At 43.0% G+C, this 12,061-nt stretch overlaps 1 protein-coding gene across 1 annotated transcript in view; it reads left to right on the top strand.

Moving 5' to 3' along the window:
- FMN1 (formin 1) overlaps positions 1–12,061 on the top strand; it is a 242,427-nt gene that overhangs the window by 45,960 nt on the left and 184,406 nt on the right. The window contains exons 2-3 of the mRNA XM_015424121.1: positions 1,980–3,463; positions 4,717–4,834. Coding sequence (XP_015279607.1) covers positions 1,980–3,463; positions 4,717–4,834 — 1,602 coding nt within the window. The remainder of the gene's footprint in view (positions 1–1,979; positions 3,464–4,716; positions 4,835–12,061) is intronic.

Below are 12,061 nucleotides of genomic sequence, written 5' to 3'. Positions count from 1 at the left end.
TATTCAGTTTAAAAACTCCTCTGCCACCTTTTTGATTTTAAGCGCCAGCAGCCTGGTTCCTTCTCGGGACAAGTGGAGACCGTCTTGCCTGTAGAGCTCCCTCTTGTTCCAAAAAGCATCCCAGTGCCTAACAAACTTGAAACCTTCCCCCCTACACCATCGTCTCATCCACGCCTTGAGACTCCTGATCTGTGCCTGTCTCTCCGGCCCTGTGCGTGGAACAGGTAGCACTTCTGAGAAAACTACCTTGGAGGTCCTGGACCTAAGTTTCCTGCCCAGCAGTCTAAATTTCTCCTCCAGGACCTCACAACTGCACTTCCCCACATCGTTGGTGCCGACATGCACCATGACCACTGGTGTGGAACAGGTAGCACTTCTGAGAAAACTACCTTGGAGGTCCTGGACCTAAGTTTCCTGCCCAGCAGCCTAAATTTCTCCTCCAGGACCTCACAACTGCACTTCCCCACATCGTTGGTGCCGACATGCACCATGACCACTGGCTCCTCCCCAGCACTATTTACCAGCCTATCTAAAACACGCGTAATGTCCGTCAAACCCAGTTCTCCCAAATTACAGTCTGCACTCTTAACTACTACACCAAACTGGCTCTGGTGATGTGAAAGTCCTCTGCCTGAAACCCTGGAGAGCCACTGTCAGTCTGAGTAGAGAGTATTGACTTTGATGGACCAAAGATCGGATTCAGTATAAAGCAATTATATGTGTATATTGTTTCCTTGTTCGATGTGTGCATTTGGCTTTGTTATTTTCTAGAATGAGAAAATAATATAAATGAAAATTTTCAAATAACTAAACTGCAAAAAGCCTCTCATCCAGCTGCCCAGGACTGGTGAATTGAAGGAGAGCTCTCGTTTCACAATGAACTTGGATCTGCTTCTTTCCTCTGTGTAAATCACTTTATTTTGGATTACACACAGCAGAGGCACACATGCTCACTTTTGTTCTTTGTAGAGTTAATTACAGACTACTGGGTTGTGGCTGTTTACCTTCCCCTCCCATGTCATTTCTAATCCGTAGGTGTGGTGAATGTCTGATAAGTACCTGTTTATAGTCCCCAGAAATAGCTGTGCAGAGTTTAAAAGGTAATACGAAACCTGTCTTGTTGGTTGGTGTTCACTGGCTAGAATCGGCATTTCAGATGCAACCTGCAGGAAAGCGGAAGAGGGTATTTCTTTTATTCAGCTTCAAGGGCACTGCACTCAGTTAACTTGGGCTTTGCAGCAGTCGGAACTCTTCAGAAGTTAAAAGAAGGCATATAATTGGTGTTCAAAACTCTTCGATCAGGATTTTCTAGCATTTCCTCCTTGGAAGGATTTTCTAAAAACAACTTTGACCATAGTGGAGAAGAAACTTTCTTTCGGACACAGAATTGTCTTTCGGGAGTTTTCTGCTGAGAAATGTTACTGAGTCTGGAACTGACATAAGGAAGTAGCAAACTGCAAGTACTAGCTGTTCAGTCTGAACTGTAGCTCCTTCACTGCGCTGTCTAGTAAGTACAACTGTGTGTGTAGCAGACAGAATAACAACAATTAGTTTGTAGAAGATTTGCCTTAACAAAAAGGCCATTTTTGTAAAGAATAAGTTGTGACACTGCTGAGAAATTTATGCTGTGCAACAACATGCAAAATCTCCCCATTTTCTTCTGTGTTCAGGTTGTAAACTCCAGCGGAAATTTGCATTTCAGACTGCTGAACTGAAAGAGAGAAAGAGGGCAGTTTGACCTGCCTGAGCTGCCTTTCTGTGTGGTATTTTATGTTAACAAATGAAAATGTTCCTTGGGAGTAACTGTACTGAAATGAACTAGCATCTGTTCCAGGAATATTAGAGCAACTGTGATTTGCCCAACATGGAGGCAAAGCAAACTTCTGACTGCAACAAGCTCTTAGAGAATGCAACGAAAGGTGAACCAGGCCAGACTCATTTCACTAAACGTTCTGTGAAAGCACTTTTTGGATTTCCAGATAAATTGGACTCTAGGGCATCAGAAGAACAAGCAGTTCTTAAAGCCTTTCGAAATGTTAATGGTGATATCCATATTGACAGCCAGGAAGTGGGGAATAATATTGGTGGTGATGAGGCTCCGAGAATAGCTGGTCTACTTCCAGAAGTACTACAAGCTAAGTGTGAAATACCACTAAACACAAACGATGTTCAAGCTACCCTGGATGCTGGTACTGGCAGCTTGTTTGCCCTAGAAACCAATGCTACTGCCTCGGTGTTCTCAGGGGTGCTGGGTCCCTGTGCTGCATCTCACCTTGAGACTGCTGCTGGTGCCTCAGGTGACCCTGAAGCTGATGTTGGCACTGCAATTGACTCTGAACCCAGCACTGGTTTTCCAGATGTATGCGAGGCTCATGCTGATAGCCCAGCTGACTTGGAACTGAAGAAGCCTGAGCAGAATGAGCTATCTCTTTGTAGTACCAAATCTCTACATTCGCCTTTGTCTGAATTCAGCAGAAAAAACAACAAGGATGTCATTCTTGTTCAGGGTACTTTGGTTCATACAACAAGTGACACAGAGTCAGACAATGAAGCCACAAACATACACTGTGATGAAAACACAACAAATAAATCTACTTTCAACAGTGCTGTGACTTTGCAGGATAATGACCAGAGTAAGGAAGAGCAGGTAACAGAAGGATATAGACAAACTGGTGGTACTACAAGTGGAGACAAAACAGAAACATCTCTACCAACTTCTAAATTGCCTGTAACAGAAATGGATAATACGCTACAGGAAATTGGCTCCGATAGTGAAAACATAATGCTAGGAGATGAGAAAAGTATTAACCTGCCTACTACAGGAGAAGATGCTCAGGAGTCTGGAGAAGAGCAAGGATATCTGGCAAGCAGTTCTAGTAGTGTATCTATCCAAAAACCAAGTGCAACTGAAAAGTCCTTTCAGCTTCCTGCCTTCTTTAGTGGATTCCGTGTACGGAAAAAAGGACAGCCCAGAGATCTGGGGGGGAGTGTAACTGAAATCAAACAGAAGGACAGTGACTTGGCTATGCTTAAATTAAGGCAGCCTGTTAAAAAAGCCCATATTGCACCTGATCCGTTATCTAAAAGGAAGCTATCTGAGCCTAAAGCTAGTCCAACCTTTCTGGAACAACTCTCTCAACTTTTAGGGCCTAAAAATGATGATAAAGATTCTACTGAGGTAACAAGTGACTCTGGAGGCAGTGATGACTGTCAAGAAAGCAAATCTTCTGTGAGAACAGAACCTTCAGACCCCCCTGACGAAGTCAAACCAAGTCCTGCTGAGTCAGCTCTAGATGCCTTTAAAGCTTTATTCACGCGCCCTCCCAAAAAAGAAACAACTGCAGACACTTCAGAGCTAGAAGCAATAAAACACAAAATGAGACACGAAAAGGAATATTTGAAGGCAATATTTGAAACAAAATCAAAAACAAAATCTGGGGATGGAGCAAGCGACACAAAACCAGTAGGTTGATTAAAGTTCTTAATACAAAATCTGGAATGTAGACACATTTTTGAATATTAATCTGATACATTTAATGGATGGGCATGAGCTAATTAGATGGGTGTGAGCTGACTATTCAAAACTAAAACTAAAAGAGAAGGACCAAACTTTGGGATCTCCAAAACGAGAGACCCTAGCATTTTTTTTTAGAAAAAAAATGTTTTGCATTGCAATGTTAAATTGTATTGGTGAATACTTGAGGTATTATAGTAAAAATAGAATTGAAGATAGTGCAGAATATTATATTGTAGGAAATACTGTAGATCAGTTGGATTGTTCATCCTCACAACACTGTGAGGTAAGTTTTTCTTTGTGGTCTGCTCAGTCCCCCATATGAGGCTGCACTGGAATGCTCTAGTTCTCTAGTCTATAAATTGGCTCCCAGATACTCTCCCTGAGGAAGGGTACTATGCCTTCTTGCCTCAAGGGTTTCTTCTCATTCCAAAAATGACAACGTAACATTAAAATGTGGTTGTTTAGGCAGCAACTGTGAGTTTCTGTCTAGTCTGGAATTTAGATCCAGTTTCCAAGTCAACAGTCTCTCATCCACACTGGCTGGCAAATATATCTGTATCAGAATAATTTAAAAGAACTTTAATGGGTGCCACTGACATTATACATAATATATAAAAATGGGTTGCTACTGTAAGTTAGGACTCAATACTGCTGTTAGTTGTTGGTGAATGGCTCATGCAACAGCTCATTGGACTTCTTTTGCTGAGTGTCATTGCATGGATAGGGGGATGGGATCTGACCCACTTACTGGAGGACATCAGGAGGTAGTATCAGGTGCATAGCTGATGCCGAGATAGCATTGTCTGCAGTCCCAATAATGTCATCACCTGTGCTGCATTGATGCGGTTATCCACTCATCAGGTGTGTGCTTATACAGTGATCCCCTGTCTCTGATGCACCTCCTGACATCTTCCTATAAGAGTGCCGGCTCTCCCTGTCCCATTCAGAAGCAGAAGCTGATTGCCACTGGTGTGTAGTTCTGAGCGGACATTTGAGATGTATCTGGCTGTACAGAGAGTCTTCCACTAAACTACTGTGTGAATTGCCACTGGTGTGTAGTTCTGAGTGGACATTTGAGATGTATCTGGCTGTACAGTGTAACTTAGTTTACATGATTTGTATTGATTAACATAAACAGACATATGTATTTAAATGTACTTTTAATAGACCTTAAATTACACAGTGCTTTGTTTTACTAGACAGATGCAAGTTCCTCAGAACAGGATGACAAGACTCCAGGAAGACTCCAGACTATCTGGCCACCACCCAAAGCAAAAGATGAAGGAGAGAAAGTTGGATTAAAATATACTGAAGCAGGTAAAAGAGAATGGTAGCATTGCTGTAAAGGAACCTGAAGCCTGTTAGGTTTCCAGTGCAGGCCCTTACACAAAGGTTACATTCTGTCTGAAAGGGAAAATAATTATACTATTTCTGGTGCTGTAAATAGCTTTTGAAAGGCTACCAGATAGGAATTTTGTTTCAGGCAATTATTTTTAGATAATGCATCTTTCTTTGGGTTTGTACTGCTTATCCCATGTGAAATGCCTGCATCAAACAAGTAGGAAAAGGGGCCACTCTAGTTATTTAGTACTAAGAACTAAACATATACAAGCTTTTACTGCTCTAGGTCGTGAAGATACACCAGAGTGAATCCATTAACTAATTTATCACCTATAAGAGAAACTATTAATTGTTAAACTTATTGTTGTCTCTTAAATTCTCTTCTGATAATTGCATTTAAGTAGTGCTGTTTTTTAATCATGTGGATGGAAAATCAGAATACTGGCTGCTTTATTAAATTCTATATATCGCCTTGGGTCATGGGTATGACTATACACATTCAGATTAGGTTGAATTCACATTTGCCCCAAAGTGCTTTTTTCTGCCCTTCTTCAATTTTTGGTCTGCATTTATAAAAAACAGACGGGAGGAAGAAGAACGGGCTCACAGCAGCTCCCGCCCGCCTCCCACAGGATGAGTGCTGCCAGCTCATGCCCATCTACCTTGCACAGGGTGGGGGAGGGGAGGACTGCTGGTTTGCGGCTCCCACCTACCTTGTGCAAGACAGGAACCACTGGCTCACTTAATGGCATCTCCTACCCAACTTGTGGGAGGCAGAGGCTGCCAGCTCACAGCAGCGGCTTCTCCCTACCCACCTTGTGGACTTTGTTCTTTTCCTGGTGGACGTAATGGCCAGTTCACCGCTGCACACCATACCCGTGGTGATAGGCCATTCCAGAGCAATGGACCTATCATAGGGAATGCCTGTGTTTGGACTGCTGCCAAATGGACCATCCTAGGTGAGGATACCACCAGAAGAAACTCTTCTGAGAAACATAAGTGGCACACACGAGTATCCTGGGAGACGTGGTTTGAGAGGCATGAGGGTCCCAGGCTACAAAGGGCTTTGAATGTGATAACTAGCACTTTGAATTGGACATGGGAGAAATAAGCACCCAATGTAGTTGACTCTGGGTGCGTTCAGACGCGGCCTTTCTGTCTCTCAATATCAATATCATAAGGAGTATCCCAGTAAATCTAGATTATTACAACCCATTTGAAGTGTAGTGGCACCCCTAACTACGTTGAAATAGACTTCATTTCTTTGCAGTGGCCTTTGTATTTTTGTTTATGAACTTGTACTTCAATTTCAGCTAGGGCTGCCAACTGCCAGGTGTGGCCTGGAGATCTCCTGGTATTACAACTGATTTCCAGATGAGAGAGATTAGTTTCCCTGGAGAAAATAGCAGCTCTGGAAGGTGGACTCTTTGGCATTATACCCTGCAGAGGTCCCTTCCCTCACCAAACTCTGCCCTCCCCAGACTCCACCCCCCAAAAATCTCCTGATATTTCCCAACCCAGATCTGGCAACCCCTAGTTTCACACACAGAGCAGAAGTGAAGCTAAAGGGTGTTAATTTCTTAATACCCTTTAGCTTCACTTCTGCTCTCTGTGTGTGTTTGAAGTCAGAAATGGGTAGCATGGACTCCTATTCCGTTCTTTTCCTCATAAATTAAACACTCAGCCACCAGCAATATATTGGTTTGATTGGACAGGATTCAGGAGTAGGCCTGAAGCAACATACAGGGAGTTCCAATCAAGCAGTACAAGGGGCACAACTTGTCTTCCATCCCCTTTACTTGCAATACCACAATGTGAGTAGTCAAATTTCTCCCCTTGTGGTATAGACATAGTAGAAAGGCTGGCAGCACTGTGTGTGTGACAGAGATATTTTTTCTATATTTCAGCAAGCCTTGATTGTGTCACTCACCTTTTTCTTTTTTTCCCTTTCCCCAATCTTTTTATTAAGGCCTTATGGTTGTTCTTTTCAAAAAGTACTCTCTAGAGTTACATGCGTCAAGGAGGGCCAGCAACAGGGCAGGGAGGCCGAGGCCTTCCCCTGAGAAGGACACCAGAAGAGCCCTGCTGGGTCAGACCAGGGAGGGTCCCTCTAGTCCAGCCTCCCGTCTCACACAGGGGCCAGCCAGTCCCTCCGGAGGGCCAGCAACAGGGCAGGGAGGCCGAGGCCTTCCCCTGATGTTTCCTCCTGGCTCGGGATTCAGCAATTTAGTGCCTCTGAATGTGGAGGTTCCCCTTAATCGCTATGGCTAGTAGACATTGATGAACTTATTTATCTAATCCCCTTTTAAAGCTGTTTATTCCTGTGACCATCACTATAACTTCTGGCAGCGAATTCCACATGTCAGTCACTCTCTGTGTAAAGTAGTAATTCCTTTTTTAAAAAATGTATTTTGATTTTTTTAAAGGGATACAGAAAGAAAAAAGGAATAGGGAAAAACACAAAGGAAATATAATGACCAAAAACATAAAGGCAATTTTACAGATATTGAGGACATTCCTCTATCAAAACATATATGTATATATTAAAAAGTATATTGTATAATAGCTTAACAAATATATAACATGATATATATAGTGTAATGGCATAAGAATATAGTTTAAACCATATATGACATATTAACTTTAAAAAATCAGTATAACACCCTACTTGGTGTATTCTACATTTTCTCATAGTATATATTATCATTTTTATCTTAGATTATCAATCTCATCTATCATATGGTATAACATAAATAACCTCAGAAATTTTTATAAAATTTTCACACAAATTTGTTATAATAAATAACACATACAAATAATACCCTTTATATTTCATATATCATATAATATTAGACCATTTAGACGCAGGGGTCGGTTGGCCCCGGAACGCACCATAGCGGCACTCTGGGAGTGAGGAGTTCAGGGGCTGGCACACGACCAAGCCCCACCCCCTTCCTGCCACCGCCACGTTTCTCAGCCCGGCACCAGAGCACTGCAGCCCGGCGGAGGCCAGAAGAGGGTCCCCTGCCATTTGCTGGAGCGCTGAGACCCGCGGGAGGCCAGAAGAGGGTCCCCCCGGGTCCGTGCCAGAGCAATGCAGCCCACAGGAGGCCAGAAGAGGATCCCCCGCTGCCTCCCCACCACCTCTCCAGGCCCGTGCAGGAGTGCTGCGGCCCACGGGAGGCCCATGCCGGAGAACTGCAGCCTGTGGGAGGCCAAAAAAGGGTCCCCCGCTGCCTCCCTGGGCCTGCGTCAGAGAGCTGCGGCCCACAGAAGGCCATAAGAGGCCCTCTGCCACCTCCCTGGGCCTCTGGAGAAGCGGAGCGTGATGCAGTGTTGGAGTTGGGGCCAGTGGTACAGAGCACAGTGCTGGAGTCGGGGCGCGATGCGATGCTTGGTGCTGCATCTTGTTTGTTCATTCAGATCCCATCCTCGTAGCCAGTTAAAAGTACTGAGCCTGATGCATAACGAAGTGATTCAGTTCATACTTTATTTAGAGATGTAGAACAAGAGAGAGAATGCTGGCTCACAGGCTGGCTTATATTTAGGAGTCAAACCACACCCAAGTACACACCCTTTACCTGTGATAGGATATTTACAGTGGCCAAGAGTTCCATAGGTCCTACCTTGGATCCTAGCCTTCTGATAGGTGCGGGCTAGGATCCGTTTGGTCTGTTGTTCCTTAGAGCGAAGCTAGGGCTCTTCGCCTGACCGTGTGTGGGCTTGGCTTTGCACACGGCCAAGCTTAGTATACAACAATGCCGCTCGGAGATCGGGTGTGGAGGGCCCTTTTGCCCCGGCTGCCTGCACTTAAAGGGTTCCTTTTAAGTGCAGGCAGCCAGAGGGCCCCGCGCGCCCGATCTCCAAGTGAGAATGCTGCTTAGAGATTAGTTGTGGGGCCCGCAGCCGCCCCTCTCCCTCCTCTCTCTCAAGAGAGAAGGGAGAGGGGTGGCTGCAGGTGTTGGGGCTTGGGGGCAGGGCTTCTCCCGCCAGCCAGCTGCCCAGCGGTGGGTTGAAACCCCCCCAAAAAAGTGGGTAATCCCCACCAAACTGGGGGGTCTGGCAACCCTAATCAGAACCTGCTTATCTTGATTTGTTTTTTCTCTTCTCTGTCTCTGATGTTCTTCAGCTTTCATTTTGAGATGCTTTGCTTGTATGTACAAGTCCTGGGTAGTATTTTGATGGGAAACCACAAGGAATCCCATGGTCATGACATGAAGGCCGCGAGTGGCAAATTTCCTCTGAATATGAAAACTCTATGGGGTTATCATAAGTCAGCTGTGACTTGATGGCACTTTCCACCACCACCATAGGTGGAAAACAAGGGTCCCCCTCCTCTTAAAATGTTTCTTCATTTGTTCTTGGCTGATGTTGTGTGTGCCGCTAACTATACTATGATAAAATAAAAACTAAGGGTAAGCTTCTTCAGTTGGAGCAGTATTTTGGAAGTCTGTTCTGCAAATGAAAAAATAAGGGCAATGTTCTGTATATGTACAGATAAGGTTATAGATGTCTTCCTTTGTTTCTTGCTAAGTTTTAATATCTTTTGAGACATAAAGAGTAAGGACCTGGCATGGGTTCTGGTTGCACTAAATCAGTGGTTTTCTCACTAGAAATACTAATGTAAGAGTTAGGTACTTCATTTGTTTATGCATTGCTAAAAGTACACCAAAAGCAAGTATATAAAAATGAAACAGAGAACAAAAGTGGAAAACTTCTAAGGCTGTGGAATTTTATACTATCCATTTATTTTTTGCTTTTATCATTTCTTGCCAATATAAAAATATTAAATATTTTGGCTTTGACAGTAAATTAATGATATTGTAAAACTTATGTCTGCTGAAAAGCTATCATAATTGGATATTGACTGAAAAATAACAATATAAAGCAGCTGTTGTAATTTTAAAACATTTTTTGAGGTAAAAGTTGTAATTTTAAAACATCTTTTTGAGGTAAAAGCTGATATTTTAAGAAAGTGGGGAAAGAGCAATTACCATTTGGCTAGTTAATGATGTTAGTAATGACCATATTTAAACGTAAATCCCTGTCACTTCTGACTTAATTCTTAGGGTTGCCTGTTGACATGGCTCCTTTCTATGTTATTTCATCCTGCGGCACAATCATCCTGTCTCTATGGCACCTCCATTTCTATGGCAACAGTCTTTGACGCTATAAGTGTATTTTTATTTCAGCGTGAGAGAAGCAAGGTTGTGAATGAAAAAAACCCTTCATAAACCACAAACAGGCCTTAAATAAAATATTGAGAATTATGAGAACAACAACAACTGTAGGTTACTGTAGAATTATTCCTGTGGTATTGTGAGTTACTGATAGGTAACATTTCAATTAAAGCAAGCTGCTTTTGCATTCAGAGATGCCTGGACTGCCATTCTGAATACTAGGTTAGAAGTCATAATGTCATGACAGCAACTATTGTCCATGCTAGATGGAGAATATTGAAGATTTGTCCCACTACCTGCTTGATTGTACATTTTATGCTGCCCTAAGGGGGAAAAATCTTTCTTTCCCCCAAGAATGATTATATAATTACTTTCTGATTTTTGAGATACTGGCATTTCTACTGGGCAATAGAAACCTAAAGATTATTCACTAAATAGACACTCTTGCTCATTAATTTAATGCTGCCTGGCTGCAGAATAACACCCAGTCTTGTATATGCTTTCCTTGCATTATAAGATCAGGTCAAGTCAGAGTGACATTCTGTCCTTTTTTGAGGAGACAATTTTTCTAGGCAGGTGAAATAGATCTAGTCTGTTTTTATTTGAGGCAACCTAGCTAAGTGATTGGTACAGCATCTAAAAGACATTACTGTTCAAACTAGAAAATACATCCACCAACATGCACATCGCAAAGGGCAAACAACATTTCACATAGAGAGGTATGGAACAGTAGAATGATAAACTTTTTCAAACTGGGGTTGCCACAAGGGGTGATTTGGAGAATGGAAGAGCTTAACTTGCAGCTTCTCCAATCCCAATTGCCACCTCCTCAAGCAGCCTTTCCCATTTAAAAAAATGGGCTATCAGGGTACTGTTATACTTCTCTGTTTGTAGTATCATTTGGATCTTGGGTACTAGTTCAAGGAAGAAATTATTTGCATGCAGATGCAGAATTATTTGCATGCAGATGCAGAGACAAAACTTCAGATGGGTTAATAAAAGGGCCAGGTAATAAAAGGGCCAGGTTTATTTATTTACATCATTCATAGGGGATCGGCAGCACTCACAGGTCAAACCTCATTCCAAACCTAGTTGCAGTATGGACCATTGATGGGATGCAGAGGAATCAGACCTCCTTTATTTACACATCCCTGAATGTACAGATGAGGCCACTTTCGTTCCAAGACCTGAGCAGTCACATATGTATGGCTAGGGGAGTACAGGTTTCCCCCCTTTTTTCAGTTTGGGTCTATTGAACCTAAAAATTATCAGGATTTCTGAAAGATCCTGGATTCCAATACCAGCAAAGAATTTGGATTCGGGTGTTTTCAGATATTCCAATTTTTTTGTTGTTCCAATAGACCCAAGATGGAAAAAATGAGGGTAAAAAACCAACCCAGGAGTGGCAAAGCCACAAAACACAGCTCAGTGGCAGATCCCACCTCTCAGCTGTTCCCCCAATTTTTTCTGCAGTCCCTTTAAACCAACATACAAACAAACCCTGCGATATGACCAACATTAGTACGATAGCTTTTTAAAAGATTGCAAAAATTCTCAATTGTTGTTATTTAGTCGCACAGTCGAGTCTGACTCTTCGCGACCCCATGGACAAGATCTTGCCAGGCCCTCCTGTCTTCTGCCGTCCTCTGAAGTTTGCTCAATTTCATGTTCGTTGCATCGATGACACTGTCTAACCATCTCATCCTTTGCTGTCCCCGTCTTCTTTGACCTTCAATCTTTCCCAGCATCAGGGTCTTCTCCAGTGAGTGCTCCCTTCTCATTTGGTGGCCAAAGTATTTGAGCTTCAGTTTCATAATCTGGCCTTCCAGGGAACAGTCAGGGTTGATTTCTTTTAGGATTGACTGATTTGATCTTCTTGCAGTCCAAGGGACTCTCAAGAGTCTTCTCCAGCACCATAGTTCAAAAGAATCTATTCTTCGGCGTTCGGCCTTCCTTATAGTCCAACTCTCGCAGCCATACATGACTACTGGGAATACCATTGCTTTGACCATGCGGACTTTTG

The sequence above is a fragment of the Gekko japonicus genome, unplaced genomic scaffold (assembly GCF_001447785.1).
Source record: "Gekko japonicus isolate JY-2015 unplaced genomic scaffold, Gekko_japonicus_V1.1 scaffold1081, whole genome shotgun sequence".
Taxonomy (NCBI): Eukaryota; Metazoa; Chordata; class Lepidosauria; order Squamata; family Gekkonidae; genus Gekko; species Gekko japonicus.
This window is presented reverse-complemented; position numbering and strand designations above follow the sequence as displayed.